This window comes from Trachurus trachurus (genome assembly GCF_905171665.1).
Source record: "Trachurus trachurus genome assembly, chromosome: 16".
Classification (NCBI taxonomy): Eukaryota; Metazoa; Chordata; class Actinopteri; order Carangiformes; family Carangidae; genus Trachurus; species Trachurus trachurus.
The window spans coordinates 7,936,817-7,949,127 of record NC_139902.1 but is presented as its reverse complement, the minus strand read 5'-3'; the positions used below and the strand labels follow the sequence as shown (position 1 = coordinate 7,949,127).

Here is a 12,311-nt window from a genome sequence, read left to right as displayed (position 1 = left end):
GTATTGCTCAGTTCTATGGACTAATAGAAATGCAAATGTAAATGTAAAACATAAATAGCTTTCTGTTCCCAGTCTATTTAAATATGCACCATGTTAATATGATGGGTTAACTTCCACTGTAGCAATGAATTTACTTTTTACATCTGTTTTGACCAGAAAACATAAACAGAATTTGTCAACATTTCTAAATTATGCATGGTGCCTTTAAATGTTTCCACTGATACCATGTCTTAATTGTACCAAATGAGTTGAGTTAATGTTCTATGTATCTGAGCAATCAGCTTTTAGATGTTTATTCTCTAGTCAGTTTAAACTTCTCCATTTGTCCTCGTCCACATCTGTAAACGAACTGAATGTAATGTAAATGTTTTTGTAAATCATTTTTCATCCACTGTCCATGCTGTGTTGGAAGACATTTTGAAGAATCTATGAACTTATAAGTACTTTGTCTGTGGTTTTATTTGTTATCACCACGTGGCCTGTAATTTCTCTAGTGTAAATGCTGCGTAACATGTTCTTAGAAGTTGTTGTTTTAAGCGTGTTGTAAAAAAAAAAAAATACATAGCACTGATCTCTCACACTTTGTTATTGCCTGTCGATACAAACACAGAATGGTGCTACAAAAATGTAGTTCTCTGTGTTCAATACCACTTCATGCAGGTCCCAGGAAGCACACCCACACTATAATGCAGAGTTAAGGACGTTTGGAGGTGACAGTGTTGTAACTCAATCTAGTCTGAGCTGTGCTGCAGAGTAGCTCAAGTCTGAAAGCAGCTTTGTTCTCCGGTCGGGACCTTTTCCCCGAAAAAACCACACACTCCTGCCCTTGCAAAAAATGATCATTAGACATTTTCTTGACAGTACTAACCTCATACACTCTTCACAGACAAGTCCTGACCATCAGTGGGCCGCAAAGGACAAAGGTCCTCTGATGTTCCTGAAACATAATTACATGAGACAAAATGCAGGTGTAACATAAACATGTTCAAGCCAATTCTATACATTTTTCTTATGATTTTAATGATCTAGCTGGGTAAAGTGTGTATAGATAAGTCTTTATTGTGTTCACTGAAGGACAGTCATGCTGCACCACGACTTCACCACGCTGAGATTTTGACCTTGTCCTGTGACCTCCTCGTTTCATTAGACGTGTTGACATGCTGAACATGCTGCGTGTCTCTTCTGCGTCAAAGAAGGAGGGCCGATTATCTGACTAGGAGAACAGGAGTTGTGCATTTTTACTCAAGGCGCAGTTTGGGAAACAAGCTGCTCCTCCACAGGTGACTGATGTAAAAATAAAAAATAAAAAAAACCCAGCAGGAACAGAATCGGGACCCTTGAAAGGTGGGTTTATCTCTTTATTTAATTAATCTCAAATGATAATGTTGTAGATTCTTATGGGGATTCATTCTTTACTTTTATTTTCGTAAATCCAACACTCTGGCATCCAGGGAAACAATGGAAGTAACAATTTAAAGTCTCTTTTTTTCCCCCAATTCTGTGAGGTGTAGGTCAGTTTCTCAATCCCAGATACAGCCTCGCTTTTGTACCCCACATTTTTCCCTGATGCTTTAATAGATACCAACTCTTGTAGGAACTTGATGAGTTTTTTAAATGAGGTAAGGGAAGTCATGTATGTACGAAACAGGCTTAACGATACAATAGAGAAATAACTGCAGCATATCTACTCCAGAGATAAAGAAGAGGATGATCTTTCCTTTGAGATGCACCTTTTTCTTACCGTCTCCTCGTCCTCCTCAGTTGCAGTTTGCCGAGTGTCCAGCAGAGGTCAGCCATGTCTCACATCAACGCCACCGAGCTGCAGTCGCTCCTGCTCTCCTTCCTGCAGCACTGCCTCAACGGCACCACTCTGCTGTCTCCAGCGCTGCCTCAGAACCACAACACCACCCAGCAGGCCGTGCACCACGACCCTGCAGCCAGGGCCCACTCTCAGTCTCAGGGAATCATGTACATCTTTCTGGTGGTTGGCATGTTCAGCTTCTTCACCTTCGGCATCATGCTCAGCTACATTCGCTCCAAGAAACTGGAGAGCTCTCATGATCCGTACCACCAGTACATTGCCCAGGACTGGACCAAGGTGATGACTCCGTCCAGGGCCGTAGCTCAGGCTCTGCACAGGGAGGCCGGAGGCAACGGCACCAGCGGCAAGGAGCCCGTCGTCATCTGCAACCCTGCAACGCTGGACCAGCTGCCAGACTAGACTGAGGCATTTCACAGATACAAGAAGGAGAAACACAAAGAAGACTCACAAAAAATGCTATTACACAGGATTTTGAATTACCTTAACTTTTAATGTCACATAGCAACCGAAAGTTACAGTGTTTAGTTTGTATTTAAATACAAGTAATTTCACAGAAACAACCTCCATCATAAAAGTGCCTTGTGTTGTTATCTCATGCTGTCCCATCCTCACTCCTTAACAGTCACTGGGGAGCAGAACCTCTTCTGCTATACAATCCCATCATATACAGCAGTGATGCAGAGTACTGTAAAACCGGTTCAATGCAAAACAGGTGAATGATTCTGTGTGAATATTACCCCTACACACCATAACTACTGGTTTAATTGAAAAATGCAAACAAATAAACCACTGATGTCAAAACATTTTCACAGATTCACAGTTGTAGTGTTTTCATCTGAGCAAACTCTGCATCCAGGACATCAGGCCTTTTTTGGCATTTCTGGGCTTAGTTACCGTGTTTGCCCTTTTCCTCTCCTCCTTCCTCCTCTCTCGCTCCTTCTCTCTCTGTCTCTGCTGCTCCAGCCTGTGATGCTGTGCCCCTTTCACAGCACGCTCAATCTCTCTGGACAATCTGAAGTGAACCATTTGCATGTTGAGCATCGGTACGATGAGGTTGTAGTTGTCCACCACCTTGTTGAGTTTCGCCAGCTCCTCCTCTACAGATGCGCACAGCTGCTCCCATTGCCTCTGCTCTATGGACGTCATGGGGTCGCCGAGCCCGGCCCTGCCCTCCAACAGCCTCTTCCGGATCTGAGCGGTGGACTCTCGGATGTCGCGCTGTGTGACGACCCATGGCGGCTGGTAACCATTGTCTATGAGGATGCGGTTGAGGTTGTGGGTCATTGGATCGGCATATGGATTATACTCATACTTGTTGAGGGGCTTCCCGGCTCCGCTTAGGTTCCTGAAATCTCCACGGGCCATGGACTCCTGGATCAGGTCCTCCACAAGCCGCTCCACAGCCTGGGTGATCTTGATCTTCCGACTGCGCTGACGCACGTCCCGTTCCACCAGCGCTCCCTCCGCGGCAGCCGCCCTCTCGTGCTCCTTCTGTCGGTAGTCTAAAACCTGCTCGGACGCCCTGTCCACACGAATCTGTCGGTACTGACGCTCCCGCTGGCTGGGCGTGCCTAAGCCCACTCCCTCGTAGCTGAGGTAGTGTCTGTGCTGAACTGCTGATCGTTTAAACGTATCCTCATCTTCCGCTTCCTTCCCAGAGTCGGGGCGTTTGCTCCTGCTCTGATGCACCAGCACAGCGCGGTAGGCCTCCTCAACACGGGCAAACAGCGACGAGTCTGCAGTGGGAGACCCCGAGTCTGGGTGGTAGAGCTTTGCCAGGCGGAGATAGGCCTCTTTCACCTGCACAGGACTGCTGTGTCCCTCGTCAGGCAGCTGCAGGAGTCTGTAGCTCTCCTGCAGGCTGCGGCTGATCTGGGGGCCGGAGCTGAGAGCTCTGAGGAACAGGGACTGTCGAGACAAGATGAGCAGAACGCGGCCATGGTAGAATTCACTGCGGGAAACCAGGAAGTGGAAAGTGCAACTCATTTCTGGCACAGTCCTGTGGATTTGAAAAGCAAACTTATTAAAAATGGAAACATTAACCTGATTCTTTATGGTATTTTGATGACAATTAGCTTTATTCAATCATTGCTTTGACATTTTTACTGTATGTGAATGTAGTACACCTTTTCATTCTTTCTTTCAAAAATAGCCTACTTTTTCTATAATTCTCTTAACGGCATTATTAATTCACCAAATAAAAAAACATAAAAAGTGTTGGTCATGCCTTTATGTGCTTTACGCTAGCAAACATATATTTCATTCATGTATCAACAGTCATTCCCTTTGTATGTAGGCTACAGTAATTCTATACTTAATTTAGGCTCACAGGGGCCTAACACCTCATAAAACTCTACAAATAAACAAATGCCAAGACGTGTGTGAATTCCATTTACATTTAATGTAGATCTGCAACAATAAGTCAATTAAATGATCAGCTGATCATCAGAGAATAGCTAAATGAAATAAATGAAACTATTTTCATAATCACTTGATATTTTGAGAACGTTTCTCTGGGTTTCATTTAGATTCTCAAAATCAGAATGTAATGCTTTTCTTTGTCATATATGACAAAAAGCAGAGTGACATTAGAGTTAACAATCAGAGCTGCAAACACACTATTTATTGCACAGTTCCAGAGTTTTGACTTTGACTCCACCGGAAGTCACTGAGGAGAGCTGCTGAAAATATCATAAAGTTGCAATGAGTAATAAGATATACAGAGCCATACAGAGACTTTGCAGGTGAATTACATCTTGGTCGACACAACACATGAATTCACATTTATGATTTTATATTATAGCCTATATCGGGTCTCGTGGATGTCGGCTATTCTGAGGAGAGGCTAACTCGCTAGCTAGCTATAAAAGAAGTTAGCGCAAATAACGTAGCTTTAATAGGACGACTTGTGCATGAAGCTAAAACTGAATGAAATCTACAGCACGAACCTGTTTGTATCGCATTAGTGGACAGCGGTAGTTACAGCTGTACGACCTGCAACTTCACAGAAAATGAGGTCACCTGCTTCAGCTTCAGCTGGGTTTGTTATTATTAGAGCTTCTTCTTCTACTGTCGTTTCACTGCAGTTGTGTTGTAGTAGACTATTACCGCCCCCTATGGACCACATGTCATCTTCTTTTTACAGTCTATGCATGTCTCCAGAGGTGGAGGGTGGAGCCCTAGGCTGTAGGTAGAACCAGAGCGATAGATATAACAGTTATATCTATCGCTCTGGGTAGAACCAAAGAGAAAGTTTATAATATAGAGAGTATCTTGAACCAAGAACCACAGGGTAGAAGCTTTTTTATAGGCGATACAGTTTATGGGCAGGTGTAGGCTACTCATACTCAGATCAGGGGTTTGTCATTGTCCATCAGACAGACAGTCAGACACTAAGCAAACACTGAAAGAAAATAATTTTCTTTAATTGGTTCCTCTTGTTAGAGCATATTCAAAAACAACAAATGTCGACCAAAGTGGCCTGGCAGGGATTCAATTATTGGATGATTTGATACATGACTGCAATCCTAAAAGAAAGAATAATATGAAAGCACTTAGCTATTTGGTGTCTTATTAAAGGGTTACAGGATAGTCTGACAACTTTTAGAGGGTCTGATAGTGAGAAAAGGTTGCGAACCATTAGTCTGTTTTAACATTTAATCATATTGTTAGTGATCTAGGCTACTTCTTTGTTGTATTTTTTTTTTTTAGGAACCTTTGTCCGCACCCCCACCCCACCCCCCTATGTGCTAGCACTTTTCATATTCAGGATCCCTACATCAAGACAATTAAGCTACAGTTTTGTTGCTCACAAATATGTCTGCATACATTTCAGGATGTTGTGCACCCCTACAAACAAACAGAATGAGTGTAAACATAACTGTTTTGATAATTATATAGCCTATATAGCATGTCCCAAAAAGTGTATGGGGTAAATTGAGCCACCTAAGTTGCTTTGATAATATTATTATTATTCACATGTGGATAATGATATTGTTATATGACTTGTACGGTGCAGGCTTTGTAGCTTTATTGATCATATATTTTCCATATTTTTGTCACCAGTTTTTGATATTGACACCTGTACAGTATGTCATGACGCATGACCTGTCAGGTGTCAGGTGATCTCTCGAATTGATTTAAGCTCTGCAACAGTCTGATGATGGGAGTGGGCCCGAAATGTCACATGTGATGATTCATATTAAATGGGAGCATATTCTAGTGTGCAGACTCTATTTTTCCATTTTGATTCACTCCTCATTGTGGTCCAGCACCTAGTTGTAGCCTAACTGTTTGTAGAATGTGTGTCTTTTGATTGTCTCAAGTCGAGCCACCCCCCACCTTCCCTTCCATCCCACTTTCATGCTACAGAAGGTTTACTACCTCATAGCTCATACCACAACTGATGTATAAAACAAATTTATAGGCTAATCTATTTTGGTCTAAATACAATTCTCATGAATATTATGACTAAATTCACTTTTGAGAGTGAAAAAGCCTTTGACAGAGTCAATCATGGAAAGCTATTTGCCAAACTTCAAGAGTGTCGGGTCCCACCATATTTTGAAGAATATTGCATTACGTACATCAAACCATGCTAGATGGGGTATAAGTTTAACTGCACCCTTCCTAGTAACTAATGGTGTGAGACAAGGAGGAATTTTATCACCTGTAGGCCTACTTTTCAATCTGTATTTCGATGATCTGTAGGCTAGACAGCTAAACAGTGACTGGATGTATGGGAGATAGACTTATCAATCACCTGGTAAAGATGCTAATGATTTGGTCATTATGTCTCACTCTACTGCTGGTTTGCATCAATACAGTAGCCTACTACAGTATGCAGTATGATATGTTTATTATGATTGTAAAAACAATGTCAGTGCTGCAAACTCTATGCACAAGCCAATATGATTGCATGGAACTGGCGACTGCGACGCCACTGCAATTATGCAAGTCATGTTTATCCTGTAATGTGCCCTTTTCATGCTATTCTATAGGCTACTGTAGATTGATGTGTCGACTTGGCCAGGCAAGTAATGACATCATTGCGGCCCTAGCTGTGCCTGCACATAGTGATGCTAAATATTTGTCATGTTTCTGGAAACCAGTCCCATGTGTTTTAAAACCAAGTTGATGTATTTTTTCTTGTATTGTCTGTGTCCTTGCATTTTCTTATGATGGACCCGAGTCTGTAATAAAGATATCTAGGCTATAGCCTAACCACTTTACTCATGTGGTTCTTATCTTCACAGACTGAAATGATCCCTGCCTCCTAAATAGGCTATTAAGTGATGTGTTCAATTTTTCTTATAGTTTCATAGCAAAAGGGGGGTGGCTCAACTCACGACCACGTCCACTAAGGAGACAGGAAGTGTTCACTGTTGACTGTGCCTGCAATGTGTCATCGTCTTGTTCGAGCATCTGGTTGTTTTGCAAGAAGGCTGCTGCCTGCTGGTGTGAGGAGTCTGACTGGCGGTAAACTGATCTCTGCTTCAGACCACAGGACCAAACACGTGCATCATGCGACGGGATTTTAAACTTTAACATGACTGTTTCCACACCTTCAAAGTGAAACAGACTGACAAAAGGAGAGGAAGACACCCGGTGAGTTTCATTTTCACACCCATCACGGACAGCAGTGAACAGGAAGAAGGAAGAAGCTTGTTGTTGTTGAATGAGTTTGAATAATTGCTTAACCTTTCATAAGTTTGTTTTTAAAACTTTATAAACTGTACTTTCACTGTCGAAGTCTTACCGTTGGTAGGCAAACCGTGTTTACTAGTGCTGGTTAGAGCACTGGAATAAGAGAGTAACGACACGCATTGGTCCAATGGAAGCGCCTCCTGATGGAGGAGTATGGGTATTGCAAAAGTGCCCAAGAACTGACATCTCTGCATTGTTGGTGAATGACCAAGTGCGCTATTTTCAATAATTTAAGGACATTTCTAGATCACCCACGTTAATAGCATAATCGTGGACCCCTTACAGATAAACATTAACACATAGGCTAGTAAAACAAACAAACAAACAAACAGTTTTCTACATTAAAGCAGAAGTGAGTGATATATTTGTGTTAATATAAGTCTTAAATAGTTATATCTTCCGACAGCAATCACTTACATAGAGTGTTTGGACTGAAACACGGGTCTCTCAGTCCCTCTGCTCTGCTCTGAGCCGAAGAGAAAACATTTATCGTATCCTACAGTTTTTATCCAATGAGGAGAGAGAACGGCATGCAGGGCTGTGTGTGCAGCCAAGGAACGCCGTGAATGTGGTGACGTAGCGACGAGGACTGTTATGGTGCGTTCAAGGAAACTCGTATTTTTCCGACCGTGAAGTCGTACCAGTTCGATCTGGTACGAGTTCACCGGTCGGAAGTTACGAGTGGCCGTTATAGTGACTTTCACCGGTAAAACAGGTCGGAAAAACACGAGTGGGTTGCCTGGAACGCTACAAAGTCGTAAGTTGTGACTTGAAGCTGTAATTTACGATTTCAAAAGCCTGCCTGGAACGCAGCATTAGCGAAAACGACCGGATCACTCACTTCTGCTTTAATGTTTCAAACTACATTTTGTAATAAACAAATTACAAGTGTAATTTGATATGACCAAGACCCCACATTCATTAACCCCTTCAGACCCTGCGTCCATTGGAATGGACATGACATATTTCTGTCTCTAAACAAATAAATACTCTGTAATTCAATGATGTCAGCAATGCTAGTTACTGATTGGGTCCTGATTATCCAACCACAATCATGTTATGACTTTGAGCACACTCTGAGAGAGTGACAGACATCCGACAAGACAAGCATGGTGGACCGACTGCAGAGAGGGAGGAGGAAGCGCCCATTTTCAGTCAAAAATATAAATTTATGTTCATGCTGGCCAAATAGCTGTCAGTATACTTTTAACTGTTACAAGTCATAACATTTGAAGTCATTTTAAATAAATATCATATCATTAATTTGTAGGATTTTTTCAAAGTTCAATGTCCATTGCAGTGGACATCAGGAGTTAGGCGAGGTAAGCCAACACTCAAATGCTTAGTGTCAGTATATAAAGAAACTAAATACCTGTAAGCTTTTCATAGGTAAAGCATGGTGTCACAGTTTATTTATTCATGATTATAACATTTTTAATATATATTTTTTGTTCATAATGTTCTCATAATCATAATAATGAGTGTCAAAGACTCCCGCAAACGTCTCGTAAATCTGAACTTGACTCCTTGAATTCAGGCAATGAGGAGGATGTTACCAGGAGTGAGATAGGTGGTAGGCCTAAATTTAGAAATTAAGACAGTTTATAATTGTTAGTATGTGGTTTCCATCAATTTAATGTCTTATCTAAATGGAATGGATAAGTGTTCAAGAGTGAGAATACATAAAATGAGTTCAAATGTGATTGTTTTGTTATTAGATTCAGAGAGGGACAGTGGAGAGGTTACAGTACATGCATGCCAGAAGAACTTATGTGGCAGATGAGATTGAGGTAGAGGAGACAGACAGTATAGTGAAAGAGGAGGACAGGAGGAGATAACAGTAGCAAGAAGAAATCAAGTGGCGTCACAGGCCATTCACTACGATCATGGACACTTCCTTTGAGAATCCTCCAATTGATGAGGATCATCCCATAGACCCTATATATGAATTCTTCAAACAATATAGCTACTGTATATAGTGGCAAGAAAAAATATGGAATTTCTTAGTTTTCTGCATTAATTATCCATTTAATGTGATCCGATCTACATCTAAGTCACAAACACGATGAGCTTAACCTAATTCCACACAATTATAATATTTCATGTCTTCATTGATCATGTCCACTAAACATTCACAGTGCAGGTGGAAAAAGTAATTGAACCCTTGGATTTAATAAGTGGTTGAACCTCCTTTGGCAGCAAAAACCTCAACCAAACGTTTCCTGTAGCTGCAGATCAGAACTGCACAACACCATTGGTCCTTACAGAACTGCTTCAGCTCAGCCATGTTCTTAGGATGTCTGGTGTGAATGGAGGTCATTCCATAGCATCCCTATTGGATTCAGGTCTGGGCTCTGACTGGGCCATTCCCAAAGGTGGATTTTCTTTTTTTGAAGCTACTCTAGATTTTAAATGTTTAGGCTCATTGTCCTGCTGCATCACGCTATTTTACTGAATTCAGCTAGTGGACAGCCACCCTGACATTATCCTGTAGGAAGTCTTGATAAAGTTTTACTTTAAAAAATAAATTAAATCTTAGTTTCAACAGTCGACAAAATATTTTTCCATTAGTGTTGTGGAGTGGCAAACGTCAGGCCTGCAATGGAAAGCAAAGCAATTAATGCAGAAAACTAGGAAATTCCAAAGGGTTCATACTATTTCTTGCCACTGTACATATATATTCTACCTAAAGTACAGTATGACATGGTTGACATGCCAAATTATGATGAAAACAACGAGGCTACCAGATGAAGACTATACATGAAAAAACACATCTTTTCTGATAAGTGCGACATCCTCCTCTCTTCTTGCAGCTTTCTATCAAGTTGATGTACATGTTTAGAACTGCACACAAACTCAAAACCATGCAAACATCCAGTTCTAGATGTTTAGGTCATACCTGATTGATTACTATGTGGAAAAACACAACCTTATTTTTCTTAAGTTTTTCTGACATTTTACGGCCTTTTAGTCCTGGCGTCCATTGGAATGGACATGAAAAAATACTATTAAAAACATGAGTTAGCAAAAATGTTTTTTTTTCACTTTGTTTTGATGTTTGAGAGGAGTCAGAATATATATTAAAAAAATGTTTTTGCTCAGCCAAAGAAATGCGGGTCTGAAGGGGTTAAGACCGAAGAACTGAAATACCTAGCCTATTAAATTGCATGTCTGGTACAGCCGCAATGAAAACACTTCATGTCTTCTTCTTTCCCTTTTCCACTTCTCTTTAACAGCAATTATCACAATCATCTATCTTACATATACATAACTGCCCACCCCCACCCCCAAACTTTAACTCCCTGAACCTAACCATAACCCTATCCAGCAACTAACATAGTGTCAACGAAAGTTGAGGGTCCCGGGTTCAGCCTTTAGAGGGAATGTGATTTTTGCTATCTTATGACATTATAATCAGAAAGTGTGATTTGAAATGCTAAGGAGTAGGGAAGACTGGGGACAGTTGCAACACTTTTTACATTTTTCTCAGTTACTCAGAGACTATTTGGACTAGGCTCATCAAACTTTTATAGATTAAACATACATGTGTCAGCTAATTAGTCATGCCATTTATGGTTACATATGACAAATCAATCACAATATTCATATGAATGGAAGAATCCAGATGTTGCAACTGACCCCAAACGTGGGGACAGTTGCAACACGGATAAGGGACGGTTGCAACATATTAAATATACATTAAATTTCACTAACCAACTTTTGATTTTTGTCCCAATAAGCAAAGTATTCCTAAAATATGCAATGTCTTGCAATAATACTATAGTATTATTTAGTTATTTAGTAATATTTATCAGAGAACAGTTGGAGTTTTGTTTTGCGTAGAACGGCCTTGAGTCAATGTGCAGAGGTTAACAGTGGTAATAAAACTCAATAGCTCAGTGTGAGACAAGAAGAATGGAACTATTTGCAACAAAAAAAACGTTTATTAAGCACATACTCTACGTTTGGATGATTTATTCACTGTATGACATCAAATAAATTAACTTTTCTCCAATTTTCATAGGAAAATGTGGCTACTTTTGTCCCATGGAACAAGATACAACTAGGCTATAGATACAAATTGCATATTTCATTATAGAAAGTTATCTGGGGAATTATTTTTAAAATCTTTAGCATTAGGCTACTCTCTCATGGTTTAATATAATTGGCTGTTCTGTTCATCACGAGGAATAAAATAGATATATTGTGCCTATTTTAAGCTAAAAATGTTTAATTTCATACATTTGCATTTACATATGTGCTTCCATATTCAAATGGCAGTTGTTGCAACCGTCCCCACCCTATCAGCCATGACAAAACATCACGTACTAGCTAGACACAATGACACTGACACATGCTGACCATGACATTTAATAGTCAACAAAACAGTGATTTAAACTACATAGGTTTGGATTAATTCATACAAAAGCCCAGGACAGTATGACAAAAATACAGCTCAAGAAAAAAGCTACTTTCATACATACCTCTAAAACAACTTTGTCTCAGTACGAGCAGGAGCAGATGCTGAATATGTCTTCTCTATTCTTGGTGGGTAGAGGGTCTAACTGTGAATGTGCAGTGTGAGTGTCATCACTCTAGCATGTTTCTGATTGGAGAAATAAGGCTTGTTGCAACTGTCCCCAGTCTCCCCTATCCTGTGATTTTTGCTATCTCATGATATTATGATCAGAAAACGTATTTTTGTTTAATATGACTAGACAAGGAAAGATGGTCATATGTGATTTGCAATTGTATCTAATGGTAAGATCAGGATGAGAAAGTG

General features: G+C 40.6%; 2 protein-coding genes across 2 annotated transcripts; one reads left to right on the top strand and one right to left on the bottom strand.

Annotated features, from left to right (window-relative positions):
• Positions 1-1,795: 1,795 nt before the first annotated feature.
• On the top strand, positions 1,796-2,221 carry LOC310999200 (potassium voltage-gated channel subfamily E member 1-like; the record flags this gene model as incomplete). Its single annotated transcript, XM_083989524.1, has 1 exon — positions 1,796-2,221. The coding sequence occupies one exon, from the start codon at positions 1,796-1,798 to the stop codon at positions 2,219-2,221; it is 426 nt and encodes a 141-aa protein (XP_083845650.1).
• Positions 2,222-2,347: 126 nt separating this feature from the next.
• On the bottom strand, positions 2,348-4,874 carry dnajc28 (DnaJ (Hsp40) homolog, subfamily C, member 28). The gene is made up of 2 exons (XM_083988941.1): positions 4,771-4,874; positions 2,348-3,821 (listed from the first exon to the last, which is right to left on the bottom strand). The coding sequence occupies exon 2, from the start codon at positions 3,806-3,808 to the stop codon at positions 2,654-2,656; it is 1,155 nt and encodes a 384-aa protein (XP_083845067.1). The 5' UTR covers positions 3,809-3,821; positions 4,771-4,874; the 3' UTR covers positions 2,348-2,653.
• Positions 4,875-12,311: the final 7,437 nt, after the last annotated feature.

Excerpts from the sequence above, each read along its gene's own strand:
- dnajc28 (XM_083988941.1), bottom strand. The coding sequence starts at position 3,808 with ATGAGTTGCACTTTCCACTTCCTGGTTTCCCGCAGTGAATTCTACCAT.